The 19,154-nt window shown below is 45.8% G+C and overlaps 1 protein-coding gene across 2 annotated transcripts; it reads left to right on the top strand.

Moving 5' to 3' along the window:
* The first annotated feature begins 131 nt into the window (after positions 1-131).
* On the top strand, positions 132-18,662 carry LOC142891581 (occludin). Of its 2 annotated transcripts, none has more exons than XM_076031219.1 (9): positions 132-319; positions 6,465-7,064; positions 7,702-7,893; positions 8,255-8,422; positions 12,340-12,503; positions 14,591-14,812; positions 15,614-15,785; positions 16,457-16,498; positions 17,175-18,662. In XM_076031219.1, the coding sequence occupies exons 2-9, from the start codon at positions 6,483-6,485 to the stop codon at positions 17,274-17,276; spliced, it is 1,644 nt and encodes a 547-aa protein (XP_075887334.1). In that variant the 5' UTR covers positions 132-319; positions 6,465-6,482; the 3' UTR covers positions 17,277-18,662. The 2 variants fall into 2 exon arrangements, with proteins under 2 accessions (XP_075887334.1, XP_075887333.1); XM_076031218.1 differs by lacking the exon at positions 132-319 and adding an exon at positions 2,974-3,040.
* The last annotated feature ends 492 nt before the right edge of the window (positions 18,663-19,154 follow it).

Raw genomic sequence — 19,154 nt, 5'->3', positions numbered from 1 at the left:
ACGTTTGACGTCTGTTCTTCTCACAATGCCATCGCGTGCTGTGGCGGGCTCTCTCGGCTCTCAAGCCACCCGGGATCCTCCAGAGTTCTCGATGAAGCCGCTTCGGCTGGCGCGCCAATGTCTGAACTGTGTTTTTGCGACGGGTATTTTTTTAAAAGGACAACTTGGGAATACTAGTTTGTACCTGAGGAGTGAGGGTGTGCATGGAGTGGTGAGTTGGCTCATTGGTCAGCTGTTGGCCTGCTGATCCTCCATCTGGAGACCTGCCCTACGGAAGCCCGAGGATCCACAGGAGAAGAGAAACGTGGCACTTCTCACCGTAAGTTACTGTGTGGAAAGCACTCGCGATGCCATATGACGGGAGTAATTCATAATGAGTGCTGATGTTGCAAAATTTGGAGTATATAATTGACGTGTGTGTGTGTGTATAGAGCCTTTTCACATTGAAATCAGTAACACAATCTGTGTCGCAGTCAATATCGCAGTCCTGCCCCTACGGGAAATGCAAAAATAATAGCTACTGGTCCAATTCTGCCAGTCCATTAAACAATTATTGTCCCACTCGAGTCCCACTGTACAAATCCTTCTGTCAGTGAACATTACTGTGCAGGTTTTTTTCCCCCCGATTGTGGAATGCGAAGAGCAAAGGCGCCTAAGCTGGACTGTGTTTTTATGTGTTCGTCTCCCACACACTCCCATCTTCATGTTATTCGAGGTGATGTAGTGGTGGAGCTTCTGGAACATCTGATTCATGCTGGACTTGGTTATTGTGGCACTTTAAAAAAAAAAAAAAAATTAAATATAACTCAAACTGACATACAAACGATTTAGGAACATCGTGTAATTGTATCTTCTCAGCCATTACCCTGTATAATACAGGGGAATACAGGCTGCATTCTCCGCTGAAATCTGAAGGAGAACGAAATGTCTTCTTGTACGTTAGTTCTCTGGGTCTCCGTAAAGTTGCTCTTTTTAACTCAGTCTAATGACAAAGCCATAAACTAGTCTCCCCCTAATTAAGGAAAAAAACAAAAAACACACCTGTTCACAAAAAAATAGTTTGCCTTTTACGTTGCTATAGGCCGACAGGAGCTCAACATGCCCAATGGCAACGCATTGAGACGAGCCGTTCAGTCCGTATCTCAAGTGATGCAACACTGACACCTACTGTCTTGATCCTTCCTCTACACCTCGCACTCGCCAGTTTGACTTGAATGACTGAGTATTCAGAGTATGCGGGACAACCAAACTGTATTCAGTAATGGTTGTGAGCAGTGAGCCATTGTTGGATTTTTTTTTTTTTTTTTTGTTACGCTGTAACCAGTGTTACACAGAATGTGTATCTTTTGAACATTTCAAAACACAAAATTCACTCGCATGTTTTTCCAATGTGAGGAATCGAAAGTACAGATATTTTTGAACAATAGAGTAAAAATAAAGTCATCAGAAAAAGAAATGCTTGTGTAAAATGCAGATATCTGAAAAATCTGCAAAAGTACAGTGACTATGTATTTGTACTTCGTTACGCCCCACCTGTGGCAATCACACTCAAGGCTTCAATAAAGATGAGATAAACGGGAAAGACAATCTGCACTGTGACACACTCAAGCTGCAGTTTGGCAGTTGCCAGTTTTCAAGGTTGTTTTTTTTTGTGGACGTCAGACATAATGCAATGTCCGAGAATGAAAGAACAAAACAAAACACTATTTTCTCCCGTCACACAATTGTTCCACCATAATTTAGTAGTCATTTGAGAAAGAAACTTTTATCTGTAAAATTCCCTCAGTAGGAACAAGAGGGCCATGAAAACTCTAGGAGAATGTTGACAATATTGTTGGTGCCACGTCAACAGGCGACAGCAGCTGAACTTTGCTTGTTATGGTCCCTTATCTGCCTTGAATTGCTAGCTTTCAAGGTAGGTGTGCATTGGGTTTACTTGGTAGTCACAACAGCAAAAAGCACCTGCGTCACAGGCCTCATAAACATGATGGTAAAGTTAGGCGTGTTTATGATTCCTCCTAAAAAAAACATTTATGACCAGTCTAGCGGCTTGTAGCGGGACATTTGTGTCTTGCCTGAGGGCAGCAGGCTTAGCGTTATGAACTAATTTGCCAAATACTTTGATTTTGATCATATGAGGGGAATTGTCTTGAACTCATAACCCCACACCACGGGCCAGCGTTGCAACTTTCGCAAAGATCTTATTTGATTTAGGTCATAAAGCTATAATCACGCCAAGTCATAAATAAATGTAGTCCTCACTATGTCAGAACACTATCAGTTGCATGTGACCTTTATGATTCGTCATCCTCTCAGAATTTAAAATAGAGCAGCGTCTGGGATATGACATGACCTATGCTGCTCCTTTAATGCCAGTAGGGGAGCCAAATGTTTTTTTAGTTTTGTTTTTTTTTGAGCTGGCAAAATTATTGGCAGTGGACCAAGATGATTTTTTTTTTTTTTTTTAAATTGAATTTAGCCCAAGTGGTTGAGAGAAAGAAAGAGGCGTTTCAGGAAATTAGATTTTCTGTCATCTTTCTTTCGTCCACAGTCTTTTTTTTTTTTTTTTTTTTTAAACAGGAGTTAAACGAGGTGAAACTAAAAGCCTTTTCATTGTCGTTGATGAGATGAAGGATGCTTTTCTTTCGGCACTTTTTTTTTTGTTTCCTGTTTGCTACGCAACGCATTTGCCGAACGATAGTTGTGAATGTGAGAAAGCGCGCCCCTTAGCGGCGAAACGTGGGTGGTACCACAGCGAGCAGGCGGGACAAAGGCACTTGTTCCGGGCAGGAACCGTTGCCTCTCTATCTGCCTGGGACAGCGGTGTGGAGCGGACTCTCTGGGATAAAGGGCTAAAAAACTCTGAGCACATTCGAGCCAAATCAGTAGCTCATTGTGTGGCGGATACTAATTTTTTTCCCCACAGTTGTTTTAAACTTTCGAAAGAAAAAAAAGAAGAGAGAGAGCTTTTATTTTATTTTATTTTTTTGTTGAGAGGAAACGGGGTCTTGGTGTGAGCGACTTCTTCTGCGGTTCTCAGGTAAGTCAAGGCGTGGAAATAGTTTAAAGCTCCGGGATTTTATCACCCGACTGCCGTTGCTTTCCAACACTTCTTATTTACAGGCGAGTCTTTCGAACGGACTTAAGTGTAAGCAGAAAGCAAATTGAGCGCCAATGTCGTTTTGTCGACAGGTGGGAGCGCCGCTCGTCGTGTTTATCAATCGCTAAGCCAACTAACGGCATCGCCGAGTTCAGCTAACGCGGTTGTTTGAACACGTCATGTGTGCAGAAACACAAACTGGACAAACGGAAACACAACACATATCTTATGGGGGGGGGTAGAGCGATTATAGCAGAGTTAACGCGTTATCCATTCAGTTGAACAACAGGTTCCGAGTTCCCCTGTATTTGGGTTAGGGTCAGTAGACATGGTACTCCAGAAACAGCCCTTCAGCTCCACTATTCAGGGATTGTTGAGTTGTATTGTAGCCTCTCACCTCCCCGTGTTGTCGGTTGTAAGCACACAGGTGGTCTCCGCTTGGTCTTTGTGAACACAAACTTTCACCTTGTGAAATGACAGTATCGTGTGCAAGATACTGTGAGTTCTGCACCATGAAACATTTGACTGAGCAAAGATCAAAAGGTGCAATAAATATCCGTACTGAGCCCCATGCACCCCACTGAAGTCTGGAATGAGACGCTATTAAGAGAGAGACTCGCTGATAAATACCAAATCTGTGGGGGAAAAGAAAGAAAGAAAGATGAAACATGTTCAACTTTGTGCTGACTACATTTATTCTAGCCTACAATGAGAACAAGAACTTCCAACAATGTCGCACCCTCCCTCCTCCACTCCTTAAATGGAGACGGCTGGATTATGTTGCAGTCATTTTTTTTGTTGTTGTGAGATTTAATTCATTTCCATCATCATTTTTTCCTGAAGAGTTTCTTTTTTCTAAACATGTTTTCCAGTCAGCAACTTTTTGTGCAGGAAGTCTTGGCTCATTTCCTGTATGTGTGCCAGCAGGTCCCTGCCTGCGTTGGTTGGTTGGTCCGGGGGTGGGGGGCCTGATAGTTTTTGACAGACAGCAAAACATGTGACTGAAATTCCATGATCAGCAGCCGATGATAGAGCCTCTGTGTTGTAGTGGAGCTCGGCTGCAGTCGGTGGGCGTCTGAGCTGACCTGTGACTGCGGACCAAAACGCTGCCCAGAGTTGTGAATAAGATCTGTGAGGGAGTTGGAGATAAACACCACTGCATTACTACTACTACTACTACTACTACTACTACTACTACTAGTACTACCATGCTGTTCATAGAAGGGTCAAAATTATGTGTATTTAAGCTCCAAAAAGTTGTTGCACACGTGTACTTATCTTACGATGTTTACTGTCAATACATGAAAAAAAAACATTAAAATTGTTTATTTTTCACATTGACGGGAGTTTAGAGCTGACAAATTGAAAAATCACATCCTGCAAAATCGTTTCTTTTACACTTGTGTGATCTGCTTCATGTAGCTCCTGTAGATTGGCCCCTCGCGCCTCTAAACAGACACTTGAGTGGAATATAAACTGAGACACGAGACGGGTTGTTGACAAACAGTAAAGGACATCTGACACTGCTCCTCCCCACCGACCCATCCACCTGTCCCCTCACCTTGCTGCTCACACGAGCAGCACAGAGGAGCCCTTGTCCAGACCCTCCCTGGACAATCCACCATTTATTTTTTTATTTTTTTTTAACCCAGACTCCATAGCAACCCTCCTCCCGTGACCAACAGCCCTGACTTTTGCTCCTCCTGCTCTCAAAACAAAGGGAAGAAGTTATGTTGAATGGGAGAGAAGAGCTGGGGGGTGGGGGGGGGAGGGTGAAGGATTTAGAGGAATGAGGGAAGAAATAATGGGAGGGTTTCTGGGATGGAGGTTCTGAGGCGAGACCTCTCCTGCCAGAGCCCTATAGAGAGGCCAGAGTTATTGCCCCGGGACTGTAGACTGCGGGCACTGCCAGGGACCGTCTCTCTGTCCGTCCGTCTGTCTCTGTGTCCACAGTTTCTGAATGGCTCGGACCTCTCCACACACAATAGAGCAGGAATGTGAACACAAGGCTGTGTGTAGGTACAGTCAGCGCTGAGGTAATACTGACTTTCCTCGAGCTTTCCTTGCAGTGGCTAAAAAAAAAAAAAAAAAATCAAGACAACCGTTTATTAGCAGCGTCACAATGTCTGTTTTCAAGGAGTTACAGTCAGTGTCAACTGATTTTCAAACATCAGGAGTTGCTTTCGTTCCTGTTTTGTGTTCCATTAGAACTGAGTAGCGTCGCAGTCCTTCCCAGGCTTCACCACTGCAGATTTGTTATCACAATATAATAATCTGCAGTGGAATGAATAATGCCCAGTCCATCTAAAGACTCGTGGATACCTCTTTAAACTGGATAAATGAAAGATTGGCAGTTAAACAAAGGGTCGTCGGTGCTGAAACAATTTGATTGTCGTCCCCAGCAGCAACGTTGCACACTGAGAGTTAAAGTTCTCGTGTTTGTCCCTTATAGGACCTTTGGCTGGAAGTTTACTTGCGTTCCCACTCCCCCCCGTCCCCCTACCTCCCGTAGGGCTGCATGCAGGAGAATGGACATTGTTAAGTTGTATACACTGTGGCCTTGGATATCTCGTGGTTAGATTTGTGTCAAGATGGAGCAAAAAAGAAAAAATTGTAGCTGCTGGGCGGGATTGGAAATGTTCAAAGTGTAGCAGTTGGGTTGTGGGGGCTGGGGGGGGGGCTCTCCTTCAGCCTGTGAAGAGGCAAAAAAGAAAGTATTGTTGTTGGTCTGCTCTCCCCCCGCCCTGGCACCGATATCCCCACACTGTGTCTGACTCTGCTGCTCCAGAGAGCTCAAAGCTACGGTCATTACTGCCACGTAGAGCTGCAGCTATCAGATGCTGTTGTGGTTCATTGAATTTAATTAACAGATTAATCTGTCGATTATTTTCGATTGAAAGGCTCTTTGAATAAATGGAAAAATGGTAAAATTGTGAAGAAGAGAACTGTGGAAAGTTGCAATAGGATTTTTCTTTTAATTCCAGTTTATTAATTGATTAATCGCTTCCCGATGTACTGCAGATTTTCTGTTTACTTGTGAGACCAGGTTGTCTTCATGCCTCATTCCAGCCAATTCAGCTTTCTTTAAGGGCCTGAGTTCCTCGAACTGACTGACAGGAGGAAGTTGCACAAACAAACAACAACAAACACTGCCTGACTTATGCCCTCATATATCTTGCTCCCTTTAAAATCTGTCCTGAGGATGGCCACACCTAGCCATGACCACGTAGCACGAGCCATATCAGTGAAGCTGTAAACTGAGCCCAACTCTTCCTTCCTCTCTTGACGTAATTGCGATTCCTTGTTTGTTCTGATTGCCTTTGTTGTTGCTGTGTTGTTTTTTTTCTCTCCCTTCTTTCTCCAGCTCCAGAATCGTCGAGAAATGTTCGACAAGCACCGCTACGACAGTCCGCCTGTCTACAGCCCCCCTTTGACCTCGCAATCCAACAATGGCTTTGGCCCCCCGGGCAGCTTCCAGGGTGCTCAGAGCGACTACAACGCTTATCCTCCTCCGCCGGGGTCCTACTACATGGAGGACAAACCCCAGCACTTCTACAAATGGCTGTCGCCTCCGGGCATCATCAAGGCCATGCTGGCCACTGCGCTCCTCCTGTGCGTCGGCATATTTGCCTGCGTGGCCTCCACCCTCATGTGGGACATGCAGTATGGCATGGGCGGATACGGCGGCGGCTACGGCGGCGGCTACGGCGGCGGCTACGGGGGAGTCGGCGGCTACGGCTCGGGATACGGAGGCGGCTACGGAGGATACGGCGGCTACGGCGGCGGCTACGGCTCCCAGATCTCGCCCTACTCGGCAAAGACTGCCATGATCGCCATGGCAGCCATCACCTTCATCGGGTCGCTGGCCCTCTTCGTCGCCACCTTCTCCAAATCGCCCGCCGTCCGCAGCAGGAAGTTCTTTCTCATACTTTTCATCGGCAGCATCGTCCTGGCTGTTCTGCAGGTGCGGCTCTCGCTGGCTTTTCTCTGTGCCGCTCCACTTGCCCGTTTAAATGTCCGGTGCCGTTGGTGAATTCAGGCCGATCCGTCGGCTTGAATGCACGCGATTGTGCTGTCAGTTGGATAAAATCACCCAAAACAATTCCAATGCTGCGCTTTTATCACGTTTGTACCTTGAAAAAACGTGGGATCGAGTGTGACGTCGCGATGGAAGGAATTGCCGCTGACGCTCATTTGCGGGATGTGCTACTGGATCTGTGTGAATCTGTGTGACCAACAAACAACAACATACTTTTAGCCTTTGCATCACAAAAATGGCAGCAGTGCTATTTATTGACTTTTGTTGATGAAACATCACCGACGACGACTGACGCCTTTCACCCTTAGATGTCATTGTTTTCAAATTGGGCTGCTGTCTGAGAATGATGCAAGACATCCCCCCCCCGAGTGATCAGTAAAGAAATACTATTCGCCAAACTTATTTCACACTTTACTTGGTTAACTTAACAACTTAGTCTTTTCGTTATTCATGTGTTAATCTACAGTGGAGGCTCCTGCACTGAAGACATCAGTGCAGGAGCCTATAGCCACTATGCTTTTTGCTGCTGCTGACAGCGTACTGACTCCCACTGTTGTTGCAGGCCATCATCACCATTGTGTACATCGTGGGTGTGAATCCCATGGCCCAGAGTTCCTCCAGCGCGTTGTACAACCCAATGCTCATGATGTGCCAGAACCTGTACCAGACCTCTTACTCCCAGATGGGAGGTGTGGGTGGCTTCCCCATATACAACCAATATCTGTACCATTACTGCTTCGTGGACCCGCAGGAGGTTTGAAACTCTTTCTCTTGCTGTTGTCAACCACGTTCAGTATATTTTTCACGCAAAGAGTTGCAACAGGGAAGTTTGTTGATGTCTTGCGAAACAGCTGTGTATAAGTTCCGTACTGATATATTCATAATTGTTGTTTTTTTTCTATCGTTTCTACATTCCTGTTCTGTTTTAATATCTTTATGTAAATTGATTTGTTACATATCTTAAAATTGCCAAGCGGTCAATGAGTTCACCTTCTTTTGATAAGGCTGAGTGAGCGCCCGCGTACGTACTCCTTGTACCAGGGTAAATGGGTCGGCGTCCTATCAGTTTGACACATTTCCAACATTTTTAACCCATCTTGTTCTTGCCTTTGCAGGGCGTGGCCATGGTGTGCGGATTCCTGGTGGTCATCGCCCTGTGCGTGGCAGCGTTCTTCGCACACAAGACCCGAGGGAAGATCTGGCGCTACGGGAAGCCAAACATCTACTGGGAGGAGCCCCTCGTGGGTGGGAAGGCTTCTGAGGGCAGAGACGTAGAGGATTGGGTAAGAGACTACAGGGTGCCAGTCACAGCTGAATAGGGTTTTTTGCGTGGGATTATCAAAGAGAAATCGTATTGTCGACCCTCACTGACCTGGAATTGTGTGCGCGGCTCACGGAAAAATAAACAACACGGGAGGGTTTTAAGTCCAGCTGCAGAGAAGCTGATGAAACATGATGTTCAGGGACAGATTTGATTTGATCATGAAATGATCAACATTATTATTTTATTTTTTTTTGGAGGGGTGCGGGGGGGGGTATTGAGGCTATGAACCCATAACAGCTTTGTGGTAAAATAGTCTTCACTTTCTGTTTTACAGTGCAGCAATTGCAGGTTGTCAGCGAGGTAGCCCTGCTTGCAAACGCTACCATTAGTTTTAAAGACAGGGGAGACAATTATGGGGGACGCACATGCAGTAAACAGCAGCGCTGTACGCTTGCACGGCTCCGTGATTGGTTTGTTTGCCACCTGTTATTCTGCTATTTTTGAAATAATAGCAGGAAGTTGAAGCTGGGCCACTGGTGGTCACCACTGTGATGGCTCCTTGTTTGCACCACGAGTTGAAAGCCCCAAAAGAAGGATCACGCGAGGATCCTAATCAGGCTCGAAGAGCGTCTCCTCTCCTCCGACTGTCCCACTTTGTCCAGGGCCAGAGCTGATAGTCAGCGATTGTTTGCTCGCGGTCTCCTACCTGGTTTCACTCTGGATAATCATTAACCATGTCAGAAGATAGTGAGAAGGCAGGGAGTTTCTAGAGAGCTTGAACTCAGGGGTTTTTGTTTTTTTTTAAACGTCAACAAGGCCCCATTGGTTAAGGCACCGTAAACCTGATTCTTTATTCTTGGTGTGACCTGGTACTTTTTATGACGAAGCCTACGATGATGCCAAGAGCCATTATCGTATTTATAAATTTGACCTCAAAATTAGGATAAGTTTGTTTTTGTTTTAATGATATACACTATTATATCTGGGGGATGCACTGATACCTCTCTTTTTACAAAATGATAAGAGTGCAAGTACTTGTATTTAAGTACTCACTGATACTGATACTTCATATTGTTGCTGCCCTCTTGACTGTCATACGTTTTACTGCAGTACAAATACAAATGTAACAACATGGTCATGTGCATACGTATACAACTGGTATCGGTGTCGTGGTATTGTACGCAAATGATACAAGTATGAGTAGAGTACTCAACCCTGCTGTCAGTACCGATACTCAGGGGTGGTATCTGTATTGGTGCGTCCCTAATCATATCCGTACGCAGACCAAAATCAGCAACTGAAAAAAAAACAACAACAATGAAATCAATAGCAAAGAAACACAACGTACATGAGACTCCATCGGTAAATGCATCCGACCAGACGGGCTTTTCTCCCTTTCCCACGAGAGTGCATGGGAGTGGATTTGATTGTATGGTGGAGTGGTCACAGTCGGTAGTAAAGCGTCTGCTGCCCTTAAGCCCAACTTTCTCTGTGGCTGTGGCTGCAGAACAGCGGCACTGTAGCGACGCTGGGTTACAGCGGGTCACACAGAGCCACTTGTTATGTGACTTGCTTGTCCCAGCCTTGTGCAAGGCATCACGTACTGCACTTTGAGGCGGCGCAGTAAACGAGATGATCCCTGGGCAGAGCCTATGAGTAGCACTGCCTGATAATGAAGCCCCCACACGCTGACGTCACCCAACCATTTGCACACGCGGTAATCGTGTGCGTGCGCCCGCGCTGCACTTTTCCGCTGACGTCTCGTCCAATGGGCGCTCGCGACCGATCGCGACGGCCTGACATCACGGCGAAACGACAGTGTTTGCTCCTCCACAGGCCTCGTCAGCCTGGACCTGGTTTGTGTGTTACAAGTTCTGACTCCACGCGTTGAGTCCTTGTCTTCGTGACCACCTGCGCCGGGGCCGTCTTAGTCACAGACACACTCATCGCGCTTGTGTGGCTCCTTCAAACTCAAGGCCAGCGCCAGTCGGAGGCTGTGATTGGACCGCTGCTCTGTTGCTGAGCTCAGGGAGGCCTGGCACACTCTGATGACTTCACACACTGGTCTCATTCAGTCTGCTGGGAGTTGGGGAGTCGGCGCAATTGTGTCCACCAAATGAGGTCATCAGGGTTTGTTTGTTTTTTTTTTTTATTTCTCTGAGTTTCACAGTCATGCATTAGTTTTATTTTATTCCAGGGCTGTCAGTGTGAACGCGTTGATAAATACGATCCATAACACGTTTTTAAATCACATTTCAAACGTAAGCCTTTTTGTCCCTTTTATTGACCCGTAGTCGGCCGCTCTGGCCGATTTCTGGTAAGAAAACTGCCTCGAAATAGAAAATAACAGAACTTTACACACGCAATTCAAACCACGATTAATCACAGTTAACTCTGAAGATTCTGTGATTAATTGCGATTAAAAAAATGTATCGTTTGACAGCCCTTTTTGCATCTTCTCTTCTCTTGGAGGCTTATCAATTGCTCATCTTCAGCTACAAAAGTGATGACGAAGTCGTGTTTTCTCACATCTATCAGCACTTAGAAGCAAAACAAAACACATTATTATTATTATTATTATTATTATTGTTACTACTACCACTACTACTACTACTACGACTACTACTAATATTAATATTAGATTTTTACTACTTCTTCACTTTTTTTCCCCCTACTTTCTTTTTCCAACTGTTTTCTTTACCAAACCCAAAATGATACCTGCTGTTCTGTCATCTCGCTGGGCAGCTGCTGTGTTGCGCATGAAGCATACTTGAGATTCCAGCTTGAGCGCGTCCTGCAGCTGCAGCAGGGCGTCTCACCCGAGCACTCCACCCACCGTGATTGTTTTTCTTTTTAGGTGAGGGGGAGCCAGGTTGATGTTGAGGTGGTGTTTTTTTCTTTTCACTTTGGGGAATTCAGATGATTTAGCAATAAAAAAAAAGAATAAAACAAGAAGGCTGGATGATTTGTGAGGGGTGTGTATTCTTCATTAATTCCATCAGACACGTTGGGAAACTCTCTGCCCCGTTGTGCTGGTTGTAGTCGAGAACACATTACTTACTTTGGAGGACCAAAGTAATCCAGCAGTATATTTTCCTAACAGGAATTTCAGTGGCAAATCTTGCACGAGAGCAGATATTGAATCACGGAAGCTAAGACAATCATCAGACTTCCGAGCGGTCGATGGAAACATACATGTGGAGTTTGGAAGAGGCCTCGTGCAGTGTTTACGTGTAATGATTGATGAATTTCCTGGACTCAGTTGAAGGAGCAGCAACCACCCGGAGGCTTCCACTGTGAGGAATTCGGGACCTCTCAGGAAGGTCTCGGAAATGACAGATTAAATTTGCAGAGACGTTTTCTTTCCTTTGAGAATAGAAAGAAGGGGCGCATCCCTCTCATGTCTTCTATTACCAACACAAGTAAACTATTGGCTGTGCTTGAATCTGTTATTGTTGGATACTGCCTGTTTATATATATATATCATGACTAATTGAATAGAAGTCAAATAAGACTCGAGCCAACAACACAGAAGACTGAAACGCTGCTCTGTGGAACAGATCACAAAGGTTAAGTTATTTATTGTTGGTGTTCGGGGGTTTATTAGCCTTCACATCTTTGTTTTTGTCCGCCTGACCTTTCCAGAAAACCGAGACCAGAACAGAAAAGCCCTGTTTTACCGAGGAGCTGAACTGTGCCGTCCAATTACGTGCTTGACTGGGCTTTTTATTTATTTATTTATTTTATTTTTAAAAAGCTGCCTTCGCCACTTCACTTAACCTTTTGTCTCTGGTGGAGAGCGAGATGGTTGAAGACAAACAGTCCCTTCAACAGGAAGTGGGCTGGAGGACAAGTGCGGCGCGCTGTGTTTGGCTCCTCGCTTGTTTGTTTGTGTTTGCTGAGTGTGTTCCCCCTGTCTCTTCCTGCCCGCCGTAGGTGAACAATGTGGAGGAAAGCCGCAGCATTCAAGACGCCCCCACCCTGCTGGTGTCCGAGAAGGGGGCCGGCCTACCTAACGCCTCGCCCAACAGTGTCATCTCCTTCCCCACCACCAAGGTGGACAGCGGCTACTATCACGAGGATGAATACGACCACAAAGAGTAGGTGACCCTCTGTTCTCTCAAGCCTACCTTCAAAACCAGCAAATGAAAGTTAAAGTTGTTGGCTCTGTGACGTCTCTGTGACTTGGATGCGGTCATGGTTTGTAAAAACCGAAAAAAAAAAAAAAAAATCCCCAGTACACAGCAGTGTTAACTATGTAGACGAAAAATTTTCGTCACAGTTATCGTCAACGACCTTTTTCTTCTGACTAAAACGAGACGATAACTAAATAAAGATTCATTCACAAGGGCTAAGAAGGATGACGACGAGGTTTCGTCAACTGATAAAAATGAGAATGAGAAAGAAATGAGGATTTAGAAAGTGGCGGGAGGAGTTGGGAAGACAACCCATCGGAGCAACGTGGTCAGGAAGTTGCGAAGTACAAGTACACACAACACAGGTAATCTGGTGCAGACTAGTTTGAAACCACATGTCAACACTGGGGAGGAAGAGGCGACTGGAAGGAAATTAGACTCAGTCGCTCAACAATGGAATATTGATATATTCCTGAGACCAATAAAGCCAAATTGGGTCATTTCTCACGGCACAGCATGACAATATCTGACAGTAGAGTAGTGTGGCGCGGCACAGTGGTGGAAAAATACCGACTAACACGATGTAAAAAGTCTCTTCTGTGTAAGAAAGAAAAAAAACAATATTGGCTGGTGCCTCATTAAAATAACTTCCTGTTAATTAAATGATCACTTCATCCTAAGACGTTTGATGCCTTTGCGACTGGGACAATGTCTGAGATTACACTCATATACACACACACACACACACACACACACACACGCACACCATGATCCTCCAGGCCAGTGTCTCACATGGCAATATCTAATCAGGGCTCTGGTTTAAAGCCTGTAAAAACGTATTGCCCTGCCCACAGGCCGAGCTCTGCGAGTGAACTTTGAGCTGCGCTGGGATTAACTTTCCCTTGTTCTTGCCGTGCGCGCTGAAATCTCGCAGGAGGGTCGGAGGCACCGACGAATGGGTTTGTCCTGCCTCAAAGCTCGGAGCGAGTTCTCCAGCCCCCCCTGTTTGCGTTAGTTTTGCATTACACTCTTGGGAGTGCACTTTGTGTTGTGCGTGTGAGTGCGCACGTGCAGTTGGGTGACACTTTCCTTTCATCTTCATACCTTTGAGAAATAATGGGCCTGGTTCATATCGGAATGACCCGATTGCCTTTGACTGGAAGTTAATGTTCACAGATCCCAGAACAAAACGCTGCGTTGAAAAGTACACAATGTTGTTCCCATGTCCATCTCTCTTGTAGTTGTTTTTCACGCCGACACCACCGGTGAAGACCGGGAGTTTGCCTCCATGCTGATAACACGCCGGTTTATTCTAGGAGGCCATGGTGTCTACACAGCCGAGTTTCGATTCGTCCGCAAATCCCCTCAAACCTAAAACAACTGAGCGTTATTCCTCCTTCCCTTCATTAAAGACCCAAACCTGTTCCTGTTTCCTGGCTCAAAGAATAACCATTTGCAGCCGCAGGTCTCCGAAGCGTTGAACCGTCTAGCGCTTTGAGTTTTCCCCTCGCGCGGGCTCTCATTCCTCCAAAGACACATATCGAACTCAGTCGAGATTTACTCATTCCTCTCTGCAAAATGTTTTTGTTTGGCTGCATGAGCTCGCAGGTGATCCTCTCCTGCCCTCCGAAAGCAGCCAGACTGTTGTTGTGTTTGGGCTGTCTGAGAGGATTATTCAGAGCAACGCTGAGCTTTATGGTTTTTAGAGTAATCAAGCTCTGTATTCAATGCAATATCATTTCCCAGCAAGCAGTGCTGGCCCGCAAAGAAGTGTAAGAAGAGGATCACGCTGCTTATTTGTGTAAAAATGTAAAAACTGCCTCATATAGAGGCTTTTTGATCAATCAATTGATCAATCGGTCGAGCAATGAAATTGATTTGACAGAGGGGCCGGAGCAGCAGATCGATGGATGGAGTGTTTTGGTGACCCACCTTATAGGAGGGCAAAATACATCATGGGATATGGAGAAAACGTGCTTTAATGGTCAATTGGAAACAAACAAAAGCATTCACTATTAATGTAATGTAATGCAATGAATGTCACTTTGCAGGTATTCAGAGAAGACCGTCAGCAAGCCTTCGGAGGCCTTCTCCCACGGCGGGAGAACCAGCTCCAGCCCGTCGGAGGGGACCGGCGGCGGCCGCCGCAAGCCGTCCGCCAACAGGGCCAAGAGGCGCAGGAGGAACCCGGAGCTGGACGAGTCCCAGTACGAGACCGAGTACACCACGGGAGGGGAGACGGGCAACGAGCTGGACGAAGAGGAGTGGGAGAGGTGAGGCCCGAGTTGACGCCGCCGCCCGGATTAGAGAGGGGGGCGGGGGGGGGGAGGCCTTTATCTGAGAGCGTGCAATTGTACATTGCGGTGCAATACTGTGGCTCCCTCAGGACCAGACCTCAATTCCTTGATTTGAACCAACTAAAACAAAACATTAAGCTCAGAGAGAATCAGGGTCACGTGAGAGTGGGCGTGATGTAAGGCGGCGTTTCTCCACGGGTGGCTCGTGGAGCTACCAGTGGATTTTGGATCTTAAAATGTATATATTTTCACAGAAAAAGTTGGCCATTTATATTGCAGGACACGCAGTTCAATTCAATCATGAATTTACCAGACATGATAGAGTTTTGTGGGTTTGGACTTCATGACAAGGGAAAAGCACTGGCGTTGTGGTCAGCAGCGGTGAGCGCAGTGTGAAGGTGCGTCGCCACAGCGCTTTGCATGCGCCACAATCTGCTCGGGAGCTCAGTTAATCCCCGGAGGCACGCCGCGGCCGCCGTGTTGCACTGCTGCGGCATAATGAGAGAACTGGGCCAAAGGTGCAGAGCGCCGCCGAGCCACTTGAGCAGGTGGGAAAGAAGAAGCAGAGTGAAGTGAAGTTCACCTGCGGAGACGTGAGGGGGGTGTGGGGGGGTGGGGGGTGGGGGAGGGGGGGACGGCTGTGCCAAAACAGTCAAAGTGCATTAGAGCCGGCCGGACATGTGACTGACACCGGATTACGCCAGATGATGATGACACGTCTCCTCCTCCTCCTCCCCCACCCCCCCCCTCCCCCACTCCCACCCCCCTCCCCTGCAGCGAGTACCCAGAGATCAGGACGGACGCCGAGCGGCAGGAGTACAAGAGGGAGTTCGACGTGGACCTGAGGGAGTACAAACGGCTGTGCGCCGAGATGGACGACATCAACGACCAGTTAAACAAACTCAGTCGGCAGCTGGACACGCTGGACGACACCTCCGCCAAATACCAGGTGAGGCGCAGGCCCAACTCACCGCCCCACCAGCATTTCTCAGGAATTTTTGGAGGTCGAATTTTGATTGACGGTGGTCGTGAATCGCAAACCGGGGCTGGAATCTGAAATCCGGCGTCCAGCCGAAGAGAAAGTGAACACAAAGCAACGGTTTTCTTGCTCAGGGTGCTGAGCAGTGGGGGGGGTTCGCGGTTCAAAAACAATCAAGTCAAATGCAGTTTGTTTTTTTTTTAATTTGTTTTTGTTTTTGTTTTTTTTACAAGGGCTGAATTTACATCCCGTGTTTGTAACTGTTCCTGAAAAATGTTGCAATGTAAAAACAAGTCAAGAAAAACATCACGCAAGCGTTATTCAGATATCAGTGGAGCGATGAACACACATTTCCATCCACTCATCAGAGCTTTAGTTATTTTATTTTTTTAATTTATTTATTAATTATTTCTTTTCCAGGGATATTAATGAGAATAATCTTTGTATCAATCTACTAATCTATATCTATAACAAGGTGGCTGCATCCCCATCACTGCGGGATTGGGACGGTTCATTTCACTTCGCACCAGACACCGGCCGTTTCACTTTCAGTTACTATGATCACAACTTACTTTAGGGTGAATGAAGTTCCATCTCGCGTCATCACTGATGCGTCTTCCTTCTGTTTTCCCTTTCTTCAGGCAATAGCGGAGGAATATAACGAGCTGAAGGACTTGAAGCAGGTTTGGAGACACATCCCACACCACGCACGTTGTCGTGCCCGACGCCATGAATCTGTCGACATACAAATTAACTGCACGTGAAAATGTACTGACCGAGTGGACCTCAAAGCTGCACCGATGATCTACAAAGCTCTAGATAATTTACTCCTGAGTAACTTTCAAAAAAGTACCCAAGGGCCGGTGATGCAATAAGAGGGGAACTTAATTTTTAACAACCACGCGTTCATACTACACTTGAAAGCATGTGCAGTTCTGTTGCTGGGGTGAAGTTATGGAAAAGCTTGTCAGATGATCTTTTAAAAAAAAAAAAAAGCAAAAATATTGTACAATTTAAAAAAAGATAATTACAGCAGATTATGATTGAGAATTACAAATAAGATTGAATTAGTTGTCCAATCCAACTTTAGAGCTTTGCAATATTCTGCGTATCAATTTATTTTCTTATCGGCGAAGCGACAGTGCTGCTAATGCTAATGCTAATGCTAATGCTAATGCTAATGCTAATGCTGCCATAGAGTGAATCTCCGAGACGAGAGACAAAAAAAACCCCATCAAACTCTGCAAACTCTCTTCTGTTTTCTGTTGCTGTATTAAAGAACGCCCCTATGTGCGTGTGTTCTCTCTCTCTCTCTCTCTCTCTCTCTCTCCCCCCGCTCTCTCTCTCTTTGCTGCTCAGACGGCCGACTACCGAACCAAGAAGAAACGCTGTCGCCGGCTGAGGCACAAACTGTTCCACATCAAGCGCATGGTGAAGGAGTACGACAGGAACCACTCGTGAAGACGCAGCCACACTCACGGACACGGGCCAAAACACACTCCGGAATACACACACACACACACACACACACACACACACACACACACACACACACACACACACACACAGACGGTTCTGTGAGACCAAAGTTGCAGTGACAGATTCACACACACAGACACACAGGGAACATGTTGTATGTTAATGATAATGATCTTGTCTTTAGCTCTGAATAAATCTGATAACCAGCAGCAGACGAAGCCCTCGGCTACCAAAGCAAACACTGCCACTGCTTCTTTAAGAACCAGCCCGTTGTTTGCCCTGTTCACTCACCTGCGATGATGAGAGTGTGTAACAGGAGGTCGTCTCAAAGTCACCCGACCCCCCCCCGGTCACCTGCTTGCAGTGTTTTCTCAGCATTTTTGTGCTATGGCCTCAGACAAGGGGTGAAGCGTCACTGCAGAGGAAGTGCTGTTGGGGCAGCCGGCCGGGATTGTTTGCGTGGAAAATTGTGCACTTTTCTGTAACTTCTCGCCGTTGTGTCACGGGGACTCTGAACCAACAGGAGCTGTGTTTTCTACCCCTCAGCGTCTGCCTCCTTTTTTTTGTTTCTCCAACTCCCACTCGCGCCAGCTCTCGGTTGAAGCTCTCGGCTCTTTTATTGTTGTCTATGCTAAAGATTCGGATGCAGCGAAACCAAAATGGGGAACAAAATGGCCGCGGAGAGGTGTGTGCGTGCGTGTGCGTGCCACCGTCCTCTTGTGTACTGTACATATTTTTGCTGAACCCTGAACAAATGTACCGCTTGTGTCTGTCCGTGAGCTTGTGCAGATACTGTAGCGCGTGTGGTGACATTTTGTACAAAACTAAAGACGCGGAGTGGCTTGCTTTGTTAATCAGAGTTTAATCGACGTGAGCTCAAGCTGCACCAATAAGTAAAAACATACAGGTGTCTTTCTTATATGTATATGTATGTATGTATATACATATACATATGTAATTTTTTTGGAGCATGCATGTTCGTCCACACGCTCAATGTTGTTTTTGTTTTTTTTTATCTTTTTATTTTATTTTTTTTTAAATGTAACAATTACTTGCATGTTCCATCAGTGATATTGTCTGTTAATGCATAAATCTTTTAACATGCAAAAGATTACGATCAGGTGTACAGTAAAAATTTGGCAAGACGCATTTGTCCTGCACTTGTTTTCTTACGTTCTGCAAACCATTTACAAGCCATTTATTTGATATAAACATGTTTTCTATGTTTTATTTTGTTTTGTTTTTTTTTAAATTCTGATTCCATGATGAGAGATTTCTGTAACCATCTTCTTCTGAAAGGTGGGACGTCTTAAAAAGTATTACATTCAGTAAATAATAAACGTTTCTGATTCACTACGTGTAAGATAAGTCAGTTTGTTTCTCTTGTGTTTGTGATGATTATTTGAGGTGACGTGGTGGTGGTAGCACAGCGAGAGGGTTGCGGGTTCGATTCCTGGCCTTCGTGTGGAGAGTGTTTCTGTTCTCCATGTGGTGTCTGATCGGGTTCTGCCCAGATGCTCCTTTTTCCTCCCAAAGTCCGCAGACATTCAGGTTAATTGTGAACTCTGAACTGTCTTGATTGTTCTGTTAATGCGGTCCCGCAATCAATTCAGGGTGTACGACACCTGGGACTGACTCCGGCAACTTTGTGACCTTGAGCACAAGATGATCAGCGTTGATCATACATTAAAATGAAATATTAATGGATCGCTGGCCTGCCGTTTCTTGGTATAAAGTCAGATTTGCCCACAAATGTAAAGTGCGTTACATATAAAATCTATTATTATTATTATTATTGTTAATAATAATAATAATAATAATAATAATAATAATAATAATGATGAAGTCCGTCCTGTGGTT

Source organism: Nelusetta ayraudi, unplaced genomic scaffold (genome assembly GCF_046127955.1).
Source record: "Nelusetta ayraudi isolate G7.1 ecotype Tasmania unplaced genomic scaffold, CSIRO-AGI_Nayr_v1 ptg000032l, whole genome shotgun sequence".
Lineage (NCBI taxonomy): Eukaryota > Metazoa > Chordata > Actinopteri > Tetraodontiformes > Monacanthidae > Nelusetta > Nelusetta ayraudi.
The sequence above is the reverse complement of the archived record's forward strand: the minus strand, read 5'-3'. Positions and strand labels throughout refer to the sequence as shown.

Excerpts from the sequence above, each read along its gene's own strand:
- LOC142891581 (XM_076031219.1), top strand. The coding sequence starts at position 6,483 with ATGTTCGACAAGCACCGCTACGACAGTCCGCCTGTCTACAGCCCCCCT. Across the intron at positions 7,065-7,701 it reads TCGTCCTGGCTGTTCTGCAG|GCCATCATCACCATTGTGTA; the intron begins GTGCGGCTCTCG and ends CTGTTGTTGCAG. Across the intron at positions 7,894-8,254 it reads GCTTCGTGGACCCGCAGGAG|GGCGTGGCCATGGTGTGCGG; the intron begins GTTTGAAACTCT and ends TTGCCTTTGCAG.